Source organism: Siphateles boraxobius, unplaced genomic scaffold (genome assembly GCF_051911475.1).
Source record: "Siphateles boraxobius isolate OS27281-9 unplaced genomic scaffold, OSU_SipBor_1 156, whole genome shotgun sequence".
Taxonomy (NCBI): Eukaryota; Metazoa; Chordata; class Actinopteri; order Cypriniformes; family Leuciscidae; genus Siphateles; species Siphateles boraxobius.
Genome location: NW_027508762.1, coordinates 205001 through 220397, shown reverse-complemented (window position 1 = coordinate 220397; position 15397 = coordinate 205001). Strand labels below are relative to the sequence as shown.

At 42.2% G+C, this 15397-nt stretch overlaps 2 protein-coding genes across 3 annotated transcripts in view; one reads left to right on the top strand and one right to left on the bottom strand.

Moving 5' to 3' along the window:
• shank2a (SH3 and multiple ankyrin repeat domains 2a) overlaps window positions 1–12216 on the top strand; it is a 74960-nt gene extending 62744 nt beyond the window's left edge. The window contains exons 18-22 of one of the 2 annotated variants that reach the window (XM_077230935.1): window positions 3458–3538; window positions 4154–4269; window positions 4798–4912; window positions 6196–8401; window positions 9912–12216. In XM_077230935.1, the coding sequence (XP_077087050.1) occupies window positions 3458–3538; window positions 4154–4269; window positions 4798–4912; window positions 6196–8401; window positions 9912–10401 (3008 nt within the window). In that variant the 3' untranslated portion in view covers window positions 10402–12216. The remainder of the gene's footprint in view (window positions 1–3457; window positions 3539–4153; window positions 4270–4797; window positions 4913–6195; window positions 8402–9911) is intronic. The other variant, XM_077230936.1, reaches the window with a different exon arrangement.
• A 103-nt stretch (window positions 12217–12319) lies between these two features.
• The window catches only part of cttn (cortactin), a 32874-nt gene continuing 29796 nt past the window's right edge, over window positions 12320–15397 (bottom strand). The window contains exons 14-15 of the mRNA XM_077230938.1: window positions 14679–14747; window positions 12320–13354 (exon numbers count right to left, since the gene is read on the bottom strand). Coding sequence (XP_077087053.1) covers window positions 13218–13354; window positions 14679–14747 — 206 coding nt within the window. The 3' untranslated portion in view covers window positions 12320–13217. The remainder of the gene's footprint in view (window positions 13355–14678; window positions 14748–15397) is intronic.

Sequence of the window (15397 nt, the reverse complement as noted above, 5' to 3'; positions counted from 1 at the left end):
GTTCTGGTGTGTATTCAGGAGTGTGTTCTGATGTGTGTTCTGGAGTGTGTTCTGGAGTGTGTTCTGGTGTGTGTTCAGGAGTGTGTTCAGCAGTGTGTTCTGGTGTGTGTTCAGCAGTGTGTTCTGGTGTGTGTTCAGGAGTGTGTTCTGATGTGTGTTCAGGAGTGTGTTCAGCAGTGTGTTCTGGTGTGTGTTCAACAGTTAGTTCTGGTGTGTGTTCAGGAGTGTATTCAGGTGTGTGTTCTGGTGTGTGTTCAGGAGTGTGATCTGGTGTGTGTTCAGGAGTGTGTTCAGGAGTGTGTTCAGGAGTGTGTTCTGGTGCGTATTCAGGTGTGTGTTCAGGAGTGTGTTCTGGTGTGTGTTCAGGAGTGTGTTCAGGAGTGTGTTCAGGAGTGTGTTCTGGTGCGTATTCTGGTGTGTGTTCTGGTGTGTGTTCAGGAGTGTGTTCAGGAGTGTGTTCTGGTGTGTGTTCAGGAGTGTGTTCAGGAGTGTGTTCAGGAGTGTGTTCTGGTGCGTATTCAGGAGTGTGTTCTGGAGTTTGTTCTGGTGTGTATTCAGAAGTGTGTTCTGATGTGTGTTCAGGAGTGTGTTCTGGAGTGTGTTCTGGAGTGTGTTCTGGAGTGTATTCTGGTGTGTGTTCAGGAGTGTATTCTGGTGTATATTCAGGAGTGTGTTCTGATGTGTGTTCTGGTGTGTGTTCAGGAGTGTGTTCAGCAGTGTGTTCTAGTGTGTGTTCAGCAGTGTGTTCTGGTGTGTGTTCAGGAGTGTGTTCTGGAGTGTGTTCTGATGTGTGTTCAGGAGTGTGTTCAGCAGTGTGTTCTGGTGTGTGTTCAGGAGTGTATTCAGGTGTGTGTTCAGGAGTGTGTTCTGGTGTGTGTTCAGGAGTGTGTTCAGGAGTGTGTTCTGGTGTGTGTTCAGGAGTGTGTTCTGGTGAGTATTCTGATGTGTGTTCAGGAGTGTGTTCTGATGTGTGTTCTGGAGTGTGTTCAGGAGTGTATTCAGGTGTGTGTTCTGGAGTGTGTTCAGGAGTGTTCAGGAGTGTGTTCTGGTGTGTGTTCAGGAGTGTGTTCTGGTGAGTATTCTGATGTGTTTTCAGGAGTGTGTTCTGATGTGTGTTCTGGAGTGTGTTCAGGAGTGTGTTCTGATGTGTGTTCTGATGTGTGTTCTGGAGTGTGTTCAGGAGTGTGTTCAGGAGTGTGTTCTGGAGTGTGTTCTGGAGTGTATTCAGGTGTGTTTTCTGGTGTGTGTTCAGGAGTGTGTTCTGGTGTGTATTCAGGAGTGTGTTCTGATGTGTGTTCAGGAGTGTTGTCTGGAGTGAGTTCAGGAGTGTGTTCAGTAGTGTGTTCAGCAGTGTGTTCTGGAGTGTGTTCAGCAGTGTGTGCAGGAGTGTGTTCTGGAGTGTGTTCTGGTGTGTGTTCAGGAGTGTGTTCAGCAGTGTGTTCTGGTGTGTTTTTAGGAGTGTGTTCAGGTGTGTGTTCAGGAGTGTGTTCTGATGTGTGTTCAGGAGTGTGTTCAGGAGTGTGTTCTGGTGTGTGTTCAGGAGTGTGTTCTGGTGTGTATTCAGGAGTGTGTTCAGGTGTGTGTTCTGGTGTGTGTTCAGGAGTGTGTTCTGGTGTGTGTCAAGGAGTGTGTTCAGGAGTGTGTTCTGGTGTGTGTTCAGGAGCGTGTTCTGGGGTATGTTCAGGAGTGTGTTCTGGTTTGTGTTCAGGAGTGTGTTCTGGTGTGTGTTCAGGAGTGTTCTGGTGTGTGTTCAGGAGTGTGTTCTGGTGTTGGTTCAGGAGTGTGTTCTGGTGTGTGTTCAGGAGTGTGTTGTGGTGTGTGTTCAGGAGTGTGTTCAGCAGTGTGTTCTGGTGTGTGTTCAGCAGTGTGTTCTGGTGTGTGTTCAGGAGTGTGTTCTGATGTGTGTTCAGGAGTGTGTTCAGCAGTGTGTTCTGGTGTGTGTTCAGGAGTCTGTTCTGGTTTGTGTTCAGGAGTGTGTTCTGGTGTGTGTCAAGGAGTGTGTTCTGGTGTGTGTCAAGGAGTGTGTTCTGGAGTGTGTTCTGGTGTGTGTTCAGGAGTGTGTTCTGGTGTGTGTTGGAGTGTGTTCAGGAGTGTGTTCTGGTGTGTGTTGGAGCGTGTTCAGGAGTGTGTTCTGGTGTGTGTTCAGGAGTGTGTTCTGGTGTGTGTTCAGGAGTGTGTTCTGGTGTGTGTTCAGGAGTGTGTTCTGGTGTGTGTTCAGGAGTGTGTTGTGGTGTGTGTTCAGGAGTGTGTTCAGGAGTGTGTTCTGGTGTGTGTTCAGCAGTGTGTTCTGGTGTGTGTTCAGCAGTGTGTTCTGGTGTGTGTTCAGGAGTGTGTTCAGCAGTATGTTCTGGTGTGTGTTCAGCAGTGTGTTCAGGAGTGTGTTCAGCAGTATGTTCTTGTGTGTGTTCAGCAGTGTGTTCTGGTGTGTGTTCAGGAGTGTGTTCAGCAGTATGTTCTGGTGTGTGTTCAGCAGTGTGTTCTGGTGTGTGTTCAGGAATGTGTTCTGGTGTGTGTTCAGGAGTGTGTTCTGGTGTGTGTTCAGCAGTATGTTCTGGTGTGTGTTCAGCAGTGTGTTCTGGTGTGTGTTCAGCAGTGTGTGTTCTGGTGTGTGTTCAGGAGTGTGTTCTGGTGTGTGTTCAGCAGTATGTTCTGGTGTGTGTTCAGCAGTATGTTCTGGTGTGTGTTCAGCAGTGTGTTCAGGTGTGTGTTCAGCAGTGTGTTCAGCAGTATGTTCTGGTGTGTGTTCAGCAGTGTGTTCTGGTGTGTGTTCAGCAATGTGTTCAGCAGTTTGTTCTGGTGTGTGTTCAGCTGTGTGTTCAGCAGTGTGTTCAGCAGTATGTTCTGGTGTGTGTTCAGCAGTGTGTTCTGGTGTGTGTTCAGCAGTGTGTTCAGCAGTTTGTTCTGGTGTGTGTTCAGCTGTGTGTTCAGCAGTGTGTTCAGCAGTGTGTTCAGCAGTGTGTTCTGGTGTGTGTTAAGGAGTGTGTTCTGGAGTCTCTGCAGGCTTGAACGGACTTCTGAAATGCATTATTTACATATTTACATTTAATTATTCATCCAAAGTGACTAATGAGGAGAGCAATAGAAGCAATTAAACTAACAATAGGACAACAATATGCAAGTGCTGTGACGAGTCCCAGTTTAGTCTAACAATATACAGTATGTTTAAAAAAATAGATATAGAATTGAAGAGAAAAAAATAAAGTGTTAGTATTGTTGGATACATGTTAACTATAAATGAATGAATGATAAACATAGCTTCATTAAGATGGATGATAATTACAGAAAATGGAAAATGTTCTAATATGAGTACTTTAATCAGGCCTGTGTGTGTGTGTGTGTGTGTGTGTGTGTGTGTGTGTGTGTGTGTGTGTGCGTGCGTGCGTGCGTGCGTGCGTGCGTGCGTGCGTGCGTGTGTGCGTGCGTGTGTGTGTGTGTGTGTGTGTGTGTGTGTGTGTAGCTCCTCCTCCACCCAAAAGAGCTCCAACAACTGCGCTCTCAATGAGATCCAAGTCCCTGACATCTGAACTAGAAGAACCAGGTAAGATCAGTCTTATTTTAAAACATGCAATTCAATATACATTTATTTGTATAGCGCTTTTCACAATACATGTAGTTTTAGAGCAGCTTTACAGAAAATGCTTGTCTACATTACAATTAAGAGTGATCTGTTATCAGATATAGATCAATCTATCTATATTGTTTGGCAGAATTGTACTACCTGGCTGATAACGCTTGTGCACGTTACAAGTGATCAGTGACATCATCACTTTGCGGTATAATATCTATATCAGTAGGATTGGTTCCATGCGATATAATTAAAACTAGTGTCTGATTTAAAAGATAACGATAAGATTTAAGCTGTAATTTGTCCCCTTGAGGACCCACCTAGAAAGGTTTAATCTGTCTGTTTTAGTCAAATGTGAAAGACATTTTTGGTGGATATCATTTTTATTTTCCTAGTCATAATATTACATTGGTGCCCATGTGTCTGACAATATTCCTTGTCTGTTGTTTGCTTAAACGCACCGCTGAGCGCGCTCCATACTTTATACAGGATCCCCTTGGTCAACTGTTGCAGAGAGTGGATGCCTGTTTTAGAGATCGAATGCTATTTTTATTTCTCCTGTCCCTCAGACATTATTGCCTTTTCCAGATAAAGTGGAAGAGACTGCACGTCTGCAGAAACCAGCGAATGGAAAAACCTCGGCAGTCGCAACGATCAAGCCCCGCCCCTCCAGTCGCTTTTCGGCCACATGCATGGATATTAATGTGAGTTGCTCCTGTTGTCTTGTAGCCTGAAATTACACGTGAGCACCAGTTTTCACAGCTAACAAAAATTTGTTCTAAGAACGTTTTGCTAACATTCCCATCAAATTATAAAAAATATTATTTTTGAATAATCCCTGATCAGTCCAGTCTCGTCTCGTTTAAAAAAGAAATCTTTACAAATGTTTCTTGGTTGTGCAAACTTTAGGAAACATCCAATTTTATCATTCTGCAAACATTTATGGGAGTGTTACTTTTGAATGTTCTCTGAATGTTGTGACAGACAAATCTTTTTTAAGTTTTTGGTAACATTTAGATAACATTATTAAAGACCAGATAACTCTGAACAAACATTCTATTATTGTTACTGGATGAGTTTTGGTTCATAAACTAGCCAGAATGTTAGTGAAACTTCTGATAATTTTCCCTGTTAGCTGAGTTAGATTATAATTGTGATTGATATTTAAAACTACCTGAAACTTTCTGTATGTGTGTGCACATTGAGCTCTAATCAATAAATCTGATTTACAGCAGTCCACATCTGAAAGGCCAGGAGTCGCTATAGTTCCTCCTAATGTTCCTGGGAGATCCCATGGAAGTTACGTTCGGGTGCCAAAAAGCTCCATGAAAAGACAAAAATCCATTGGTAAATAAAGTCCATTTCTGCCTTGTCCTCTACCCATCACAGCTGCTTAATGAATGAAAGGGATTCTTATTAAAATCATGTTAAAGTCGCTCATGACACTCATTGACCAAACAGAAAAAAACCTCATCGACTCCTGGTGGCCTTGAAAACATTTTAATTGCTAAGCCAGAATGTTTATGTACAGGATAATTGATGACGGACTGTTGAATTATAGAAATCGGATGCATTTTTCTCAGTGGTAATGCAAAGCGAACCACAGATGTGCATTCTCTTTCTATAACTCAGTGTCCACTGATGTAGTTACCAAATCTAAAGACATTTTTCAGGTTTTAGTCACTAAAAGTTTCTTGTGCGTTGAACTTGGGGTGTAACCAGATGAGATTTTCACAGAGAACTTTCACAAAAATACCTAGTGTTGTGGTTAATGTGACACATCTGATAAGCACACCCTTCAATTTCATTTTGCATTTCTTCAGAACTCTTTAAAACTAGTCAAATTAAAGGTGGGGTATGTGATTTGGAAAACGACCGGCAGATTTTTTAAATACACAATTCAAATGGTCCTACCTTCTTTCCTGCAACGCTGGCTCTGACTCCACCCATTCGAAGAACATGGACGCGCAATCATGCACGAGCCAAAACTCAGATGCGCGAGAGATTGTACTGACGATTTACTACTAATCATGGAACCGGCTTTACTGACGAGATGCGCATGCGTCACGAGCTTTGAGTATGCGCACGAAGGGGGTCACGCGCGCTGGGGGGAGGGGGGTGTGGGACGATCGTTTGATTGACGAACTTACTGTCCAATGATTCCAGGTGGTCTTGGAAATGATTGGCTGGAGTTCTTCAAGTCGTGGCCGTTCCACAGATGATTAAATTGCTTAATTTTCATTTCAGTGCTTCTAACTCAGTGGCTGTAAGTGGGTTAGGAATAAGATTTCAAGTTATTTTGAAAAAATTGACAAAAAAGAGAATCACATACCCCACCTTTAAATTTGGTCAAAATATTTATTAAAATCATTAGCAGTTTATTTTTATTTATTTTTACGCCACAGTACTTTCTATGTACCAGATGTGGGGAGCTCAAGTTACATGACTTGACTGTCTGAGTACAGTAACTGAAAATGACTTTGATTTGAGAACCAATGACTCAAGAGTCGACTCAGACTTGAACTGCATGATTTGATAATGGTTTTATGAGGATGTTTGTAACAAAAACAACAAATATAAGCAACTTAATGAGGAGTCAGTCTAAACATGTGGCATGATCCTTTCCCCAGGAATCGCAGGAGAAGAAAAGAAGTTGCTGATACCTCCACTCCTCAAGTTCACCAGAAGTCTCTCAATGCCTGACAAAACTGAGGAAATTCCCCCACCTCCAGGCATCTCTCCTCCATCCCCGCCTTACAACCCCAGTACTCCTGTGAGATATGAGCCCAACCAGTCCATTTACACACAGAGCTCAACAGGCAGATGCCACACTATAGAAAGAGAGCAGGTAGTGTGCTTTCGGCAGAACTTTGAACAATATGACTATCAGACTTTTCCAGCCAGCCAGCAAAACATGTGTACCCATAACAGGGCCCATGTCCCAGAGAACCCATACTCAGACATAGCTGGCAAACATTTGTGGGTTCCCCCAAAACCAGCCCGCAGGAAGGGTATACTGATAAAGCAGCCAAATGTTGAGGATAGCCCTGATAAAACCTGTTCAATCCAGATACCAACCATTATTGTTAAAGAGCCTTCTACTAGCAGTAGTGGCAAAAGTAGCCGAGAAGGTAGCATGGAAATTGAGACTCCCACTTCTGAGCCACCGGGCCAGCTACGACCGGAGGACACAGGAGGGTTCATCGTGAGTAACCCTTTTGCAGCTGCTATTGCCGAGGCCGTACGTGACCGTGAGAAGCGTCTTGAAGCACGCAAGAACTCTCATGCCTTTCTGTCAATGGATCTCGGAGATGAGGATTCATCTATCCCTACCCCCCGTTTACGCCAGTCTATGTCCATAGATGAAGGCATGTTTGCTTATGATAAGAGTTTAGAAAAGCGTATGGCTCCTCCGGCTCCTTTATTAGGGTTCCAGCGAATTAGAAGTGGAGGCAACATGACTGACTTTAACCTCCCCGAACCAACAACTGAGCCCCTCACAACACGCACCGGGAACTGCCCCAACACAGGCAGTCCCATTACTCTTAATGATGGAGATTTCCAACACCAGGCCAGAAATAGAGCTCTGAAGGAGCAAGTGCAACCTCCTCTTCCTCCACCTAAAGGAGAACATCGTAAAGTAAACCTCAACCAGCCACTCTTCATAGACACCAAGCTACGGTCCAATATTGAAGCCAGCTTTGTTGCCACAGCTCAACCAAAAGATTGTGGAGGTTTGTTTAGGCACACAAGAGAGTCCAATCATCCCACAAAGAAGGCAAAGGAACGTAATCCATCTGAGCAGCTGAAGAACAACTATAGCACATCACAACAACAGTCAGAGGGGCTCCTCATGGTCCACACACTAGATAAGACCAAGCCACATGTGAACAGTCAGTCTGATGGATTCAAACAAGAGTCCCTAGTTATGGACAGTGCAACCATTGATTCCAATGAAAAACTTATAGCCCCCAACTCTCAGCCATCTCATACAAGGACCTCTGCCACATCCGTGGAGGAGCCTGCCAACTTCTCTAGCATTCCTCTTCCCCCACTGACCTCAGTGGATATTGATGAGGAGTTTGACTCGCCTGAACCCTTGCCTCCGCCTCTGGAGTTTGCCAACAGCATTGATGTTCCTGAGGACCAGGTTGCAGAGTTCCTCAAGCAGAAAAAGAGTCATGCAACAAGGGAACCCTTGCCTGTTTATCATTCTCATGCTTCTACACTGAACAGTGTGGAGTCCAAGTGTCTTTCGGGGCTTGTGAATTGCATGAATTCCCACACCTACCCTCCACCACCTCCAGAGGGTTTTGAGCCTGTCACAGACTCAGGCATTGGGGAAGTTTTCAGTCGAAACAGTGGGGATCCTCACTTTGAGGCAAACAGCACAATTTCCACAATGTCCAGTATCTCTACTCTTTCATTTGAGGGACTTGAGGACTCATACATAGCCTATGTAGACGGGCAGACACTGGTGGAGCGACCGCCGGTTCCACCGAAGCCAAAAATGAAGCCCATAATCAACAAAAGCAATGCACTTTACAGGAATTCTTTGATAGAGGAGAGCATGGAGTCGTTTGGACGGCCACCACCACCTCCTCCACCCCTGGATGGTGTAGCACAATCTGAGCCTCACAAAGCGCTTGATCATCGGGACTCTAAACTGTGGGGAGACGCCCATGAGCTTCCAAACCCCCTCTTACTCAATGCAGATCCTAAAGTCAATGTTATCAGTGAACTCAGTTCTAAACTTCAACAGATCAACAAGGACAGATTTCCGAAACGGGGAGGACCTCTCGACCCACCTGCAGGATCCAGAAGCATCGGATCAAGGTGAGGAGCACAATAACAGCTTAGCCTGTCTCATGTGGCATTTATTGAAAAAGTAAAAGTCCTGCAAAAAATTATATTCCAATTGTCTGGCCTATGGGTATGTACTAGCTGTGTAAAGATTGTAGATTAGACACGCCTGGGGTAGATCAAGGACAACACAAATAAAAAAAGATTAAATGTTATCCAAATATTGTTACAGCTGTGAAATAATCTTTTAATACAGGGGCATGGTTACAAGCAATATGTTAATCTCATGAAATTTGTGACGGATTAATAAGAAAAAAGAGTCGAAGCAAAGCAGGTTCCCTACACCCGTTTTAGAAGATCTTGGAAGCACATGCATGGACTGGAATTCCTGCCTTGACAAATGTGAATGTCCATGTATTTGTAACTAACGGTGTCTCTACACTGGACTTAAAGGATTTGTTCACTTCAGAATTAAAATTTCCTGATAATTTTATCACCCCCACGTCATCCGAGATGTTCATGTCTTTCTTTCTTCAGTCGAATAGAAATGAAGGTTTTTGAGGGAAACACTCCAGGATTTTCTCCATTTAGTGACTTCAATGGAGTCCAACGGGTCGAAGGTCCAAATGTGAGTTTCAGTGCAGCTTCAAAGTCTCGACACGATCCAGCCGAGGAATAAGAGTCTGATCTAGACAAACCAGCGACATTTATAACAATAACAACATTTATATACTTTGTAACTATTTATATACTGGGGAAAAACTCGTCTATTTTTCTCCTCCAACCTCAAAATCGTCGTTTTACATTTATTTAAAAAAAAAAATGTGTAAGTAGTGTTTGACTTTACACGTTGGCTTTGTAAACACTAGGTCGGTTCTTCCGCCTGCGTCACGCTTGACCTTTCAACGTGATTACGTAATGTGTGTCACATCACAGCTAGTGCAAGACCAGCATTTGTGGTTAAAAAGTATAATGTGTTTTTGTTTTTTATTTATAAAATGTGCGCTGGTTTGTCCAGATCAGACTCTTATTCCTCGGCTGGATCGTGTCGAGACTTTGAAGCTGCACTGAAACTCACATTTGGACCTTCGACCCGTTGGACTCCATTGAAGTCACTATATGGAGAAAATCCTGGAGTTTTTTTTCTCAAAAACCTTAATTTCTTTTCCACTGAAGAAAGAAAGACATGAACATCTTGGATGACGTGTGGGAGAGTAAATTATCAGGAAATTTTAATTCTGAGGTGGACTAATCCTTTACCTGAGTGATCATTTGATTTCCTCTTACTGGTTATTTTCTTTATTCCCTTTGACTGACAGTGCGCTGGTCTCCCAGACAGCAACATAGCATCGGCTCAGATCCCTGGATTCCACACGTACCAGATGTGGGCCGACACTATTTTGCTGTCTGGGCTCCTTTGAGCCACATTTATTGACATTTATTGTGTTGTCAACACAAATGTTCTTCTCCTTAATGCGTCTGAAAGAGTCCCGCTACCAGTTCAGCACCTGACTTCTCTTTCTGCATGTGTGTGTGTTCTCAGAGAGTGGATGACCCAGGCCTCAGGTGCCAAACACAGCAACACAGTGACTTCTTGTGCTTCTTCCTCAACAACACACTTGCCTCCTCAGGCTTCCAGTCCTCCTGAATCGGGTCGCAGCTCTTCTCTGCCAGTCTCTGCCGGCTCTCCTACATTAACTGATGTGTTCAGCCTGCCGTCTCCACCCGTAGTGAACCCAGAGCAATGCCACAGCCTCAGCACGGTCAGCAGTCAATCGCTGTCCCCGCTCACGCTGTTCCAGGCTGACAAGCCTTTTGCTGACAAACCCGTCCTAGTCTGGACCAAGCATGATGTAGCCGACTGGCTGGAAAGCCTCAACTTGGCAGAACACAAGAAGGCCTTCTTGGACAATGAAATTGAGGGCACCCACCTTCCTAACCTCCAAAAAGAAGACCTTGTAGACTTGGGTGTCACCCGTGTTGGGCACCGGATGAACATTGAGAGGGGTCTCAAACTTCTAATGGACAGATAAATGTATGATGCTGGGCGTGGACTTCGACTCGATCAATCCCTCATGTTTATCGGTCTGTGCTGCATCTCCTGTTGGAAGTTGCGGGATGATGTTGTGGTCAGAGTAACTATAGAACCAATGAATTAAAACTGCACTCAAGAACAAGTCTATGTGGACTCGTTCCTATGATCCGCAGCTTCATTTTAATATCAGGAGCAACTGTATCTAGCAGAGCTGGGAGGTCCTTTTTTACCTATAATACAGGAATAATTCATTTCAGATGTTGTCTGTAAGCGTTCTGTATATTGTTGCAGAAAACGTGGACGTGAGCTGAAAACATTGGAATCACTCAGGCTTGAACATGAACCCTAAATAAATGTTGGGTACATCCATACATTTCAGGACCGTTGTTCATGACACTTCTTGTTTTCAATGAGATTGCATGAGACAATATCTGCGTACAGCTGTTCATTTTTGATCCTGATGGCAAAAATGAATGCTACAAACTACACGCAAGTGTTCCCGAACAAACACCTTTTTCATCATTCTTTTGGCTCACGTATTTATTTTAGGTAATTTTGGAATTCGAAGGTCGATTTTGAACTATGTTCATAGGATGACTAAGGCTTGAGAGGAAGAGTGTTTCTAAATGAGAGTTGTGGCGCAGTTCTGATATCAGGCCTAATTATTGTGAACAAAACATCTATAATAATGTGACTGCTGCACTGCTGGCTTAACAGGGTTTTTTTATTTCGTACTGTGGCTTGGTTCAATGCATTGGTTATCAATGGGATATAGGCAGATTTAAATGCAAGCTTGCGGTTGATTATGGGGTTTACGTGCACCAAATTACTGAATTTTTGTATATGTATGTTTCACTGAAAGATCCAGTTGCATTTTGATAAAATTACATAGTCCAAAAATTAAGCGTATGCATGGATGAACAACACATTTAGAAAGTAGATCGGCATGAAGTGGAAATTCACCCTACTTTAATATGAGCTGCAGTTTTAGAGATTCCATAAGCGAGTTTATAGAGGATGTTTTAAGCGGTTGTTATAAAACTTGGAATCATGTTTCTTGATATATAAACTGTTAGCCAGCATGCAGAATTGATTGTGAGACTTAGTTTTTTCTCTTGTACTGATAGTGGGAATATCCCTGAAGAGAGAAGCAATATCTGCTGCTGAGATCTGTGCATGAGTGAATATAGACCACAATATTTTTCAAAATGTGGGCCAGAAATTTTAAATTGCAAGCCTTTCTTGAACAACGGTTTGCCAATATACTGCTGCTACTGTGAACGAGTAATTTTTATAAAAATAGATCCTCTTTAGATAGCATATAATAGAGTAAGTGTATTTTGGATTTATATAATTATATTGCCTTTTATAATGCGGTTTCAATGGTGTTGTTCCCACTGAACTGTGGTTTGCCAAAAAAGTCAAATGTTTGAATAAAATGGGTATATTTGTTAGATTCTTAATATAGCAAATTCAAAACGCAATATATTTATACTATGATTAATGCATACTGTATATATTTAGATAATGTACCACATCATAAACGAGCACAATCTTCACCTTATATCTATGGAATTGTCAGTGTCCTGTTGTTTAGCTATGATTTTCCCTCTGACTTCAGCCCATGTTGCTTTACTTTGCTTCCTACATGTAAAGGCGTGTTTACGTTGTTAATGTTGTTAAAAACCTTCTAAAGTAGAAACTCTGCAATGACCAAGAAAACGAATGGTCGGATTTGTGGGATGAGTGCATTTACACCTTGTATGGCGACTAAATCTGAAAGAAATAAATATTGCTCTGATTGAGTCTGAAATGTGTCTTACAAACATTTGCACTTTATTACAATTACTAACAGAGAAATAAAGTTCCACACATGTGGTCGCATAATGGATTGTGAAAAAACCCCAAAACAATAGTTTCATTTCTTTTTTTATTCTTAAATGATATTTCTTATAAAACAGCCTTGTAAAGAGAGCCGGTATAGATGAGCACAATTTGCTTGAAAAGGTTACTTAACTAAAAATGCAAACCAGATTACGTCATGAGCTGCTATTATCCAGTATTAACTCGACTGCACCGCTGCGGATTGTCGTTTGTCATCAGATCATTGGATATAATTGGGCTGTCAGAAACAGAAACGCCATGCACTCACAGAAACATCGACATGTCCTGCACATCTAGAGCGAGTCCAGATGTGGCCGAACACCGGACAGACTTTACAGACCAATCAGAAGCACGAGACGCAAACCAGACACACAAGACATCAGCATCTGATAATACACAACCCTTCAAATACCATTAAAGTTATTCTTATAAACCGTTTCAAGCACTGCGAATTCCAGCAGTGATTATTATGGCATCACGTTTTGGCCTTCATTCATATTTTCAAACATTATTAATTTGTTCCCCATTTCAACACTGCAAAAAAAGACACTAAAATGAACAAAGTGTTCGTACGAACGCAGCTTTCAGAGTCGTAAAGAAGCCGCACATGATTTATTCTCAAAGACACCAGAAGATCTCTGATCTTTGGTCTACTCTCTTATTTCACACACATCGCGTGTGTGTGTGTGTGTGTGTGTGTGTGTGTGTGTGTGTGTGTGTGTGTGTGTGTGTTGTGTGTATATAAACGCTCTCAGAAGTGTCATAAATCTCTATTGGCAGAGGCATCTACTCAGGCCTATTGACAGGAAACGGGATGCGAGCGTAGAGACGAGTGGCCAGCGAATGCTCGAGAGAGAGAGAAGAGAAAAGAGAAAGAAGAGAAAGGAAGTGTGGAGTCGAGGGCTGACGCTCCGCCTGGAACCAGCGAGTCTATTGTCGAACTTCAACGTAATTGGCTGGGAAGAGTCCGTAAGAGCCCCGACACACACCCCTCCACCAGCCCTCGTCAATCATCTCGATGTTGGTGATGATGTCATCGGGGTCAAAGGAAATCTCGTCATCACCCGCTGGGGAGAAACAGAGGCGCGTTACATCACTTCCTGCTCCTAACAGGCAGATGTGCAATACAAATGCAACGAAACATCAACAAAACTGATATTGAAATTAAAAAAAAAACTATAAAAAATGAAAAACTATGAAGTGCAGGATTTACTTTTCCCACAAATTTCTGAGTGAAAAGTTTTCAATTTCACAAATAATTGCAAAGAACCGGCAAGTAATTATTGAAGCTTGTTTCCACCCTGAAAAAAAATAAAAATAAAAAAGGATATTGCAACTTTTTCTCAGAATCGCAAGTTATAAACTCGGGAATCCAAGACAGAATTGCAAAATATAAAAACTAAATTTGTGAGGGAAAAAAAGTTGAGAGAAAAAGCCTACTTTTTATTTTTTATTCCATGGTGGAAACAAACCTCCATAATTGCAACTTTTCTCCTCACAATTCAGACTTTTCACAATTGTGAAGAAAACTGAGATAAAAAGTCACAGCTACCTTTTATTTATTTTTTATTCCATACTATTAACAGAAACAAGCCTCCATATGTAATATATATGGTGTTATAGCAGAACTATTGTAGGTTATGAAACGTGTTGAAAATCTTTAACCTATTTTGGTGTTCAGTGTCAATAAATAACAGCCATTTAAAAACATCATGCTGTATTTTATTATAATCATCAAATAATGGATGGACAAAAGCATATATCCATTTGTTGACATGACATGGTTGGATTCAGATGGGAAATATATTAAGTCGGGAGTCCACCTCAGAGATAATCACCATATTTATAATGAAACCATAACAATTCATATAATTTACAAAATATTATATCATATAATAAAATATATTTGATTGTGACTACTGTAAATCTATATTAAATTAGTATGGGATCTCCTTCAATATTTCATAATCTTTTCTTTTTTTTAATCTAAATATTAACTTCGACATGATTAAAACGTTACTTTATCTGCAGTATGTGGATCAGTACTGTGTCTTCTGGGGTAAAAGAGCTCGCCAGATCATACATTTATAAGATTTTTAACCAAACGAACCACTGTTGCGATTTATTTCTCACACAAAATTGGTTGCTCCATCAATGTTCAATACAAACATATGTATTTGTTCTGCAATCATGCACTTTGGGAGGAGTGAAAAGCACATGTTCTCTTGTCCTCATCACAGGGAATATACCCGGAGCGAGCCTGTCAGTAGCTCAGAAAGCTTTAGTCCTACGCAATAACATTAATCAGCATTTACAAGAAAAGGAACCGGAACAAAACATAATGGTTAAGTGCAATACATTGATCTCAAAGCCATCAAAGCGATCTCTTACCAGCCTGATAGTCGTACAGAGCGACGGCAGTCACACCGAGATCCTCTGCGTACTCGTCCGGCTGGGCACCTGGACCACACACACACACACAGACACACACACACACACAGTAAAATCTACACGTCTGAAGCATAAACAACTTGAAACGAACATGATTTTGGAGATTATATGAACAGTGCTGCGGCTCTATTATTCTCAATCTGATGGATCCATTTTTTACAGGCCATTGCCACTATAAACAAAGAGAAGAATTACAGAAGAAAAAATGATTGTTTGAAAATAACTTTACAAAAGTGCAGCAATGCTACTCATAATGTGATGTACACAAAGACATGGATGATGACAGAAGCAGGATGTTTCCTGAGGAAGAGCGAGAGCCAGGATGTGTTCAGGTTTAGTTAGTGTAGCATTAGCGTGTGTAGCATTAGCGTGTGTAGCACTAGCGTGTGTAGCACTAGCGTGTGTAGCATTAGCAGGGCTCTCAAGTCTCACGCATTGGGCGTGAGACACACGCATTTCAACCCGTTCACACGCTCACACGCCACACCTTGTATTTCTCACGCTGAGGAGTAAGGGAACTTGTCCCGCTATACAATTAATGGACGAGACGCAGGCAAACGGAGGGAAGTTTTCTGCCGAGTTCATCGCATCTGTCTCGAGTTATACAGAGTTAAATGCTAGCTACCAGCCAATCAGAAATTAGAATTAGTTGTTTCCGG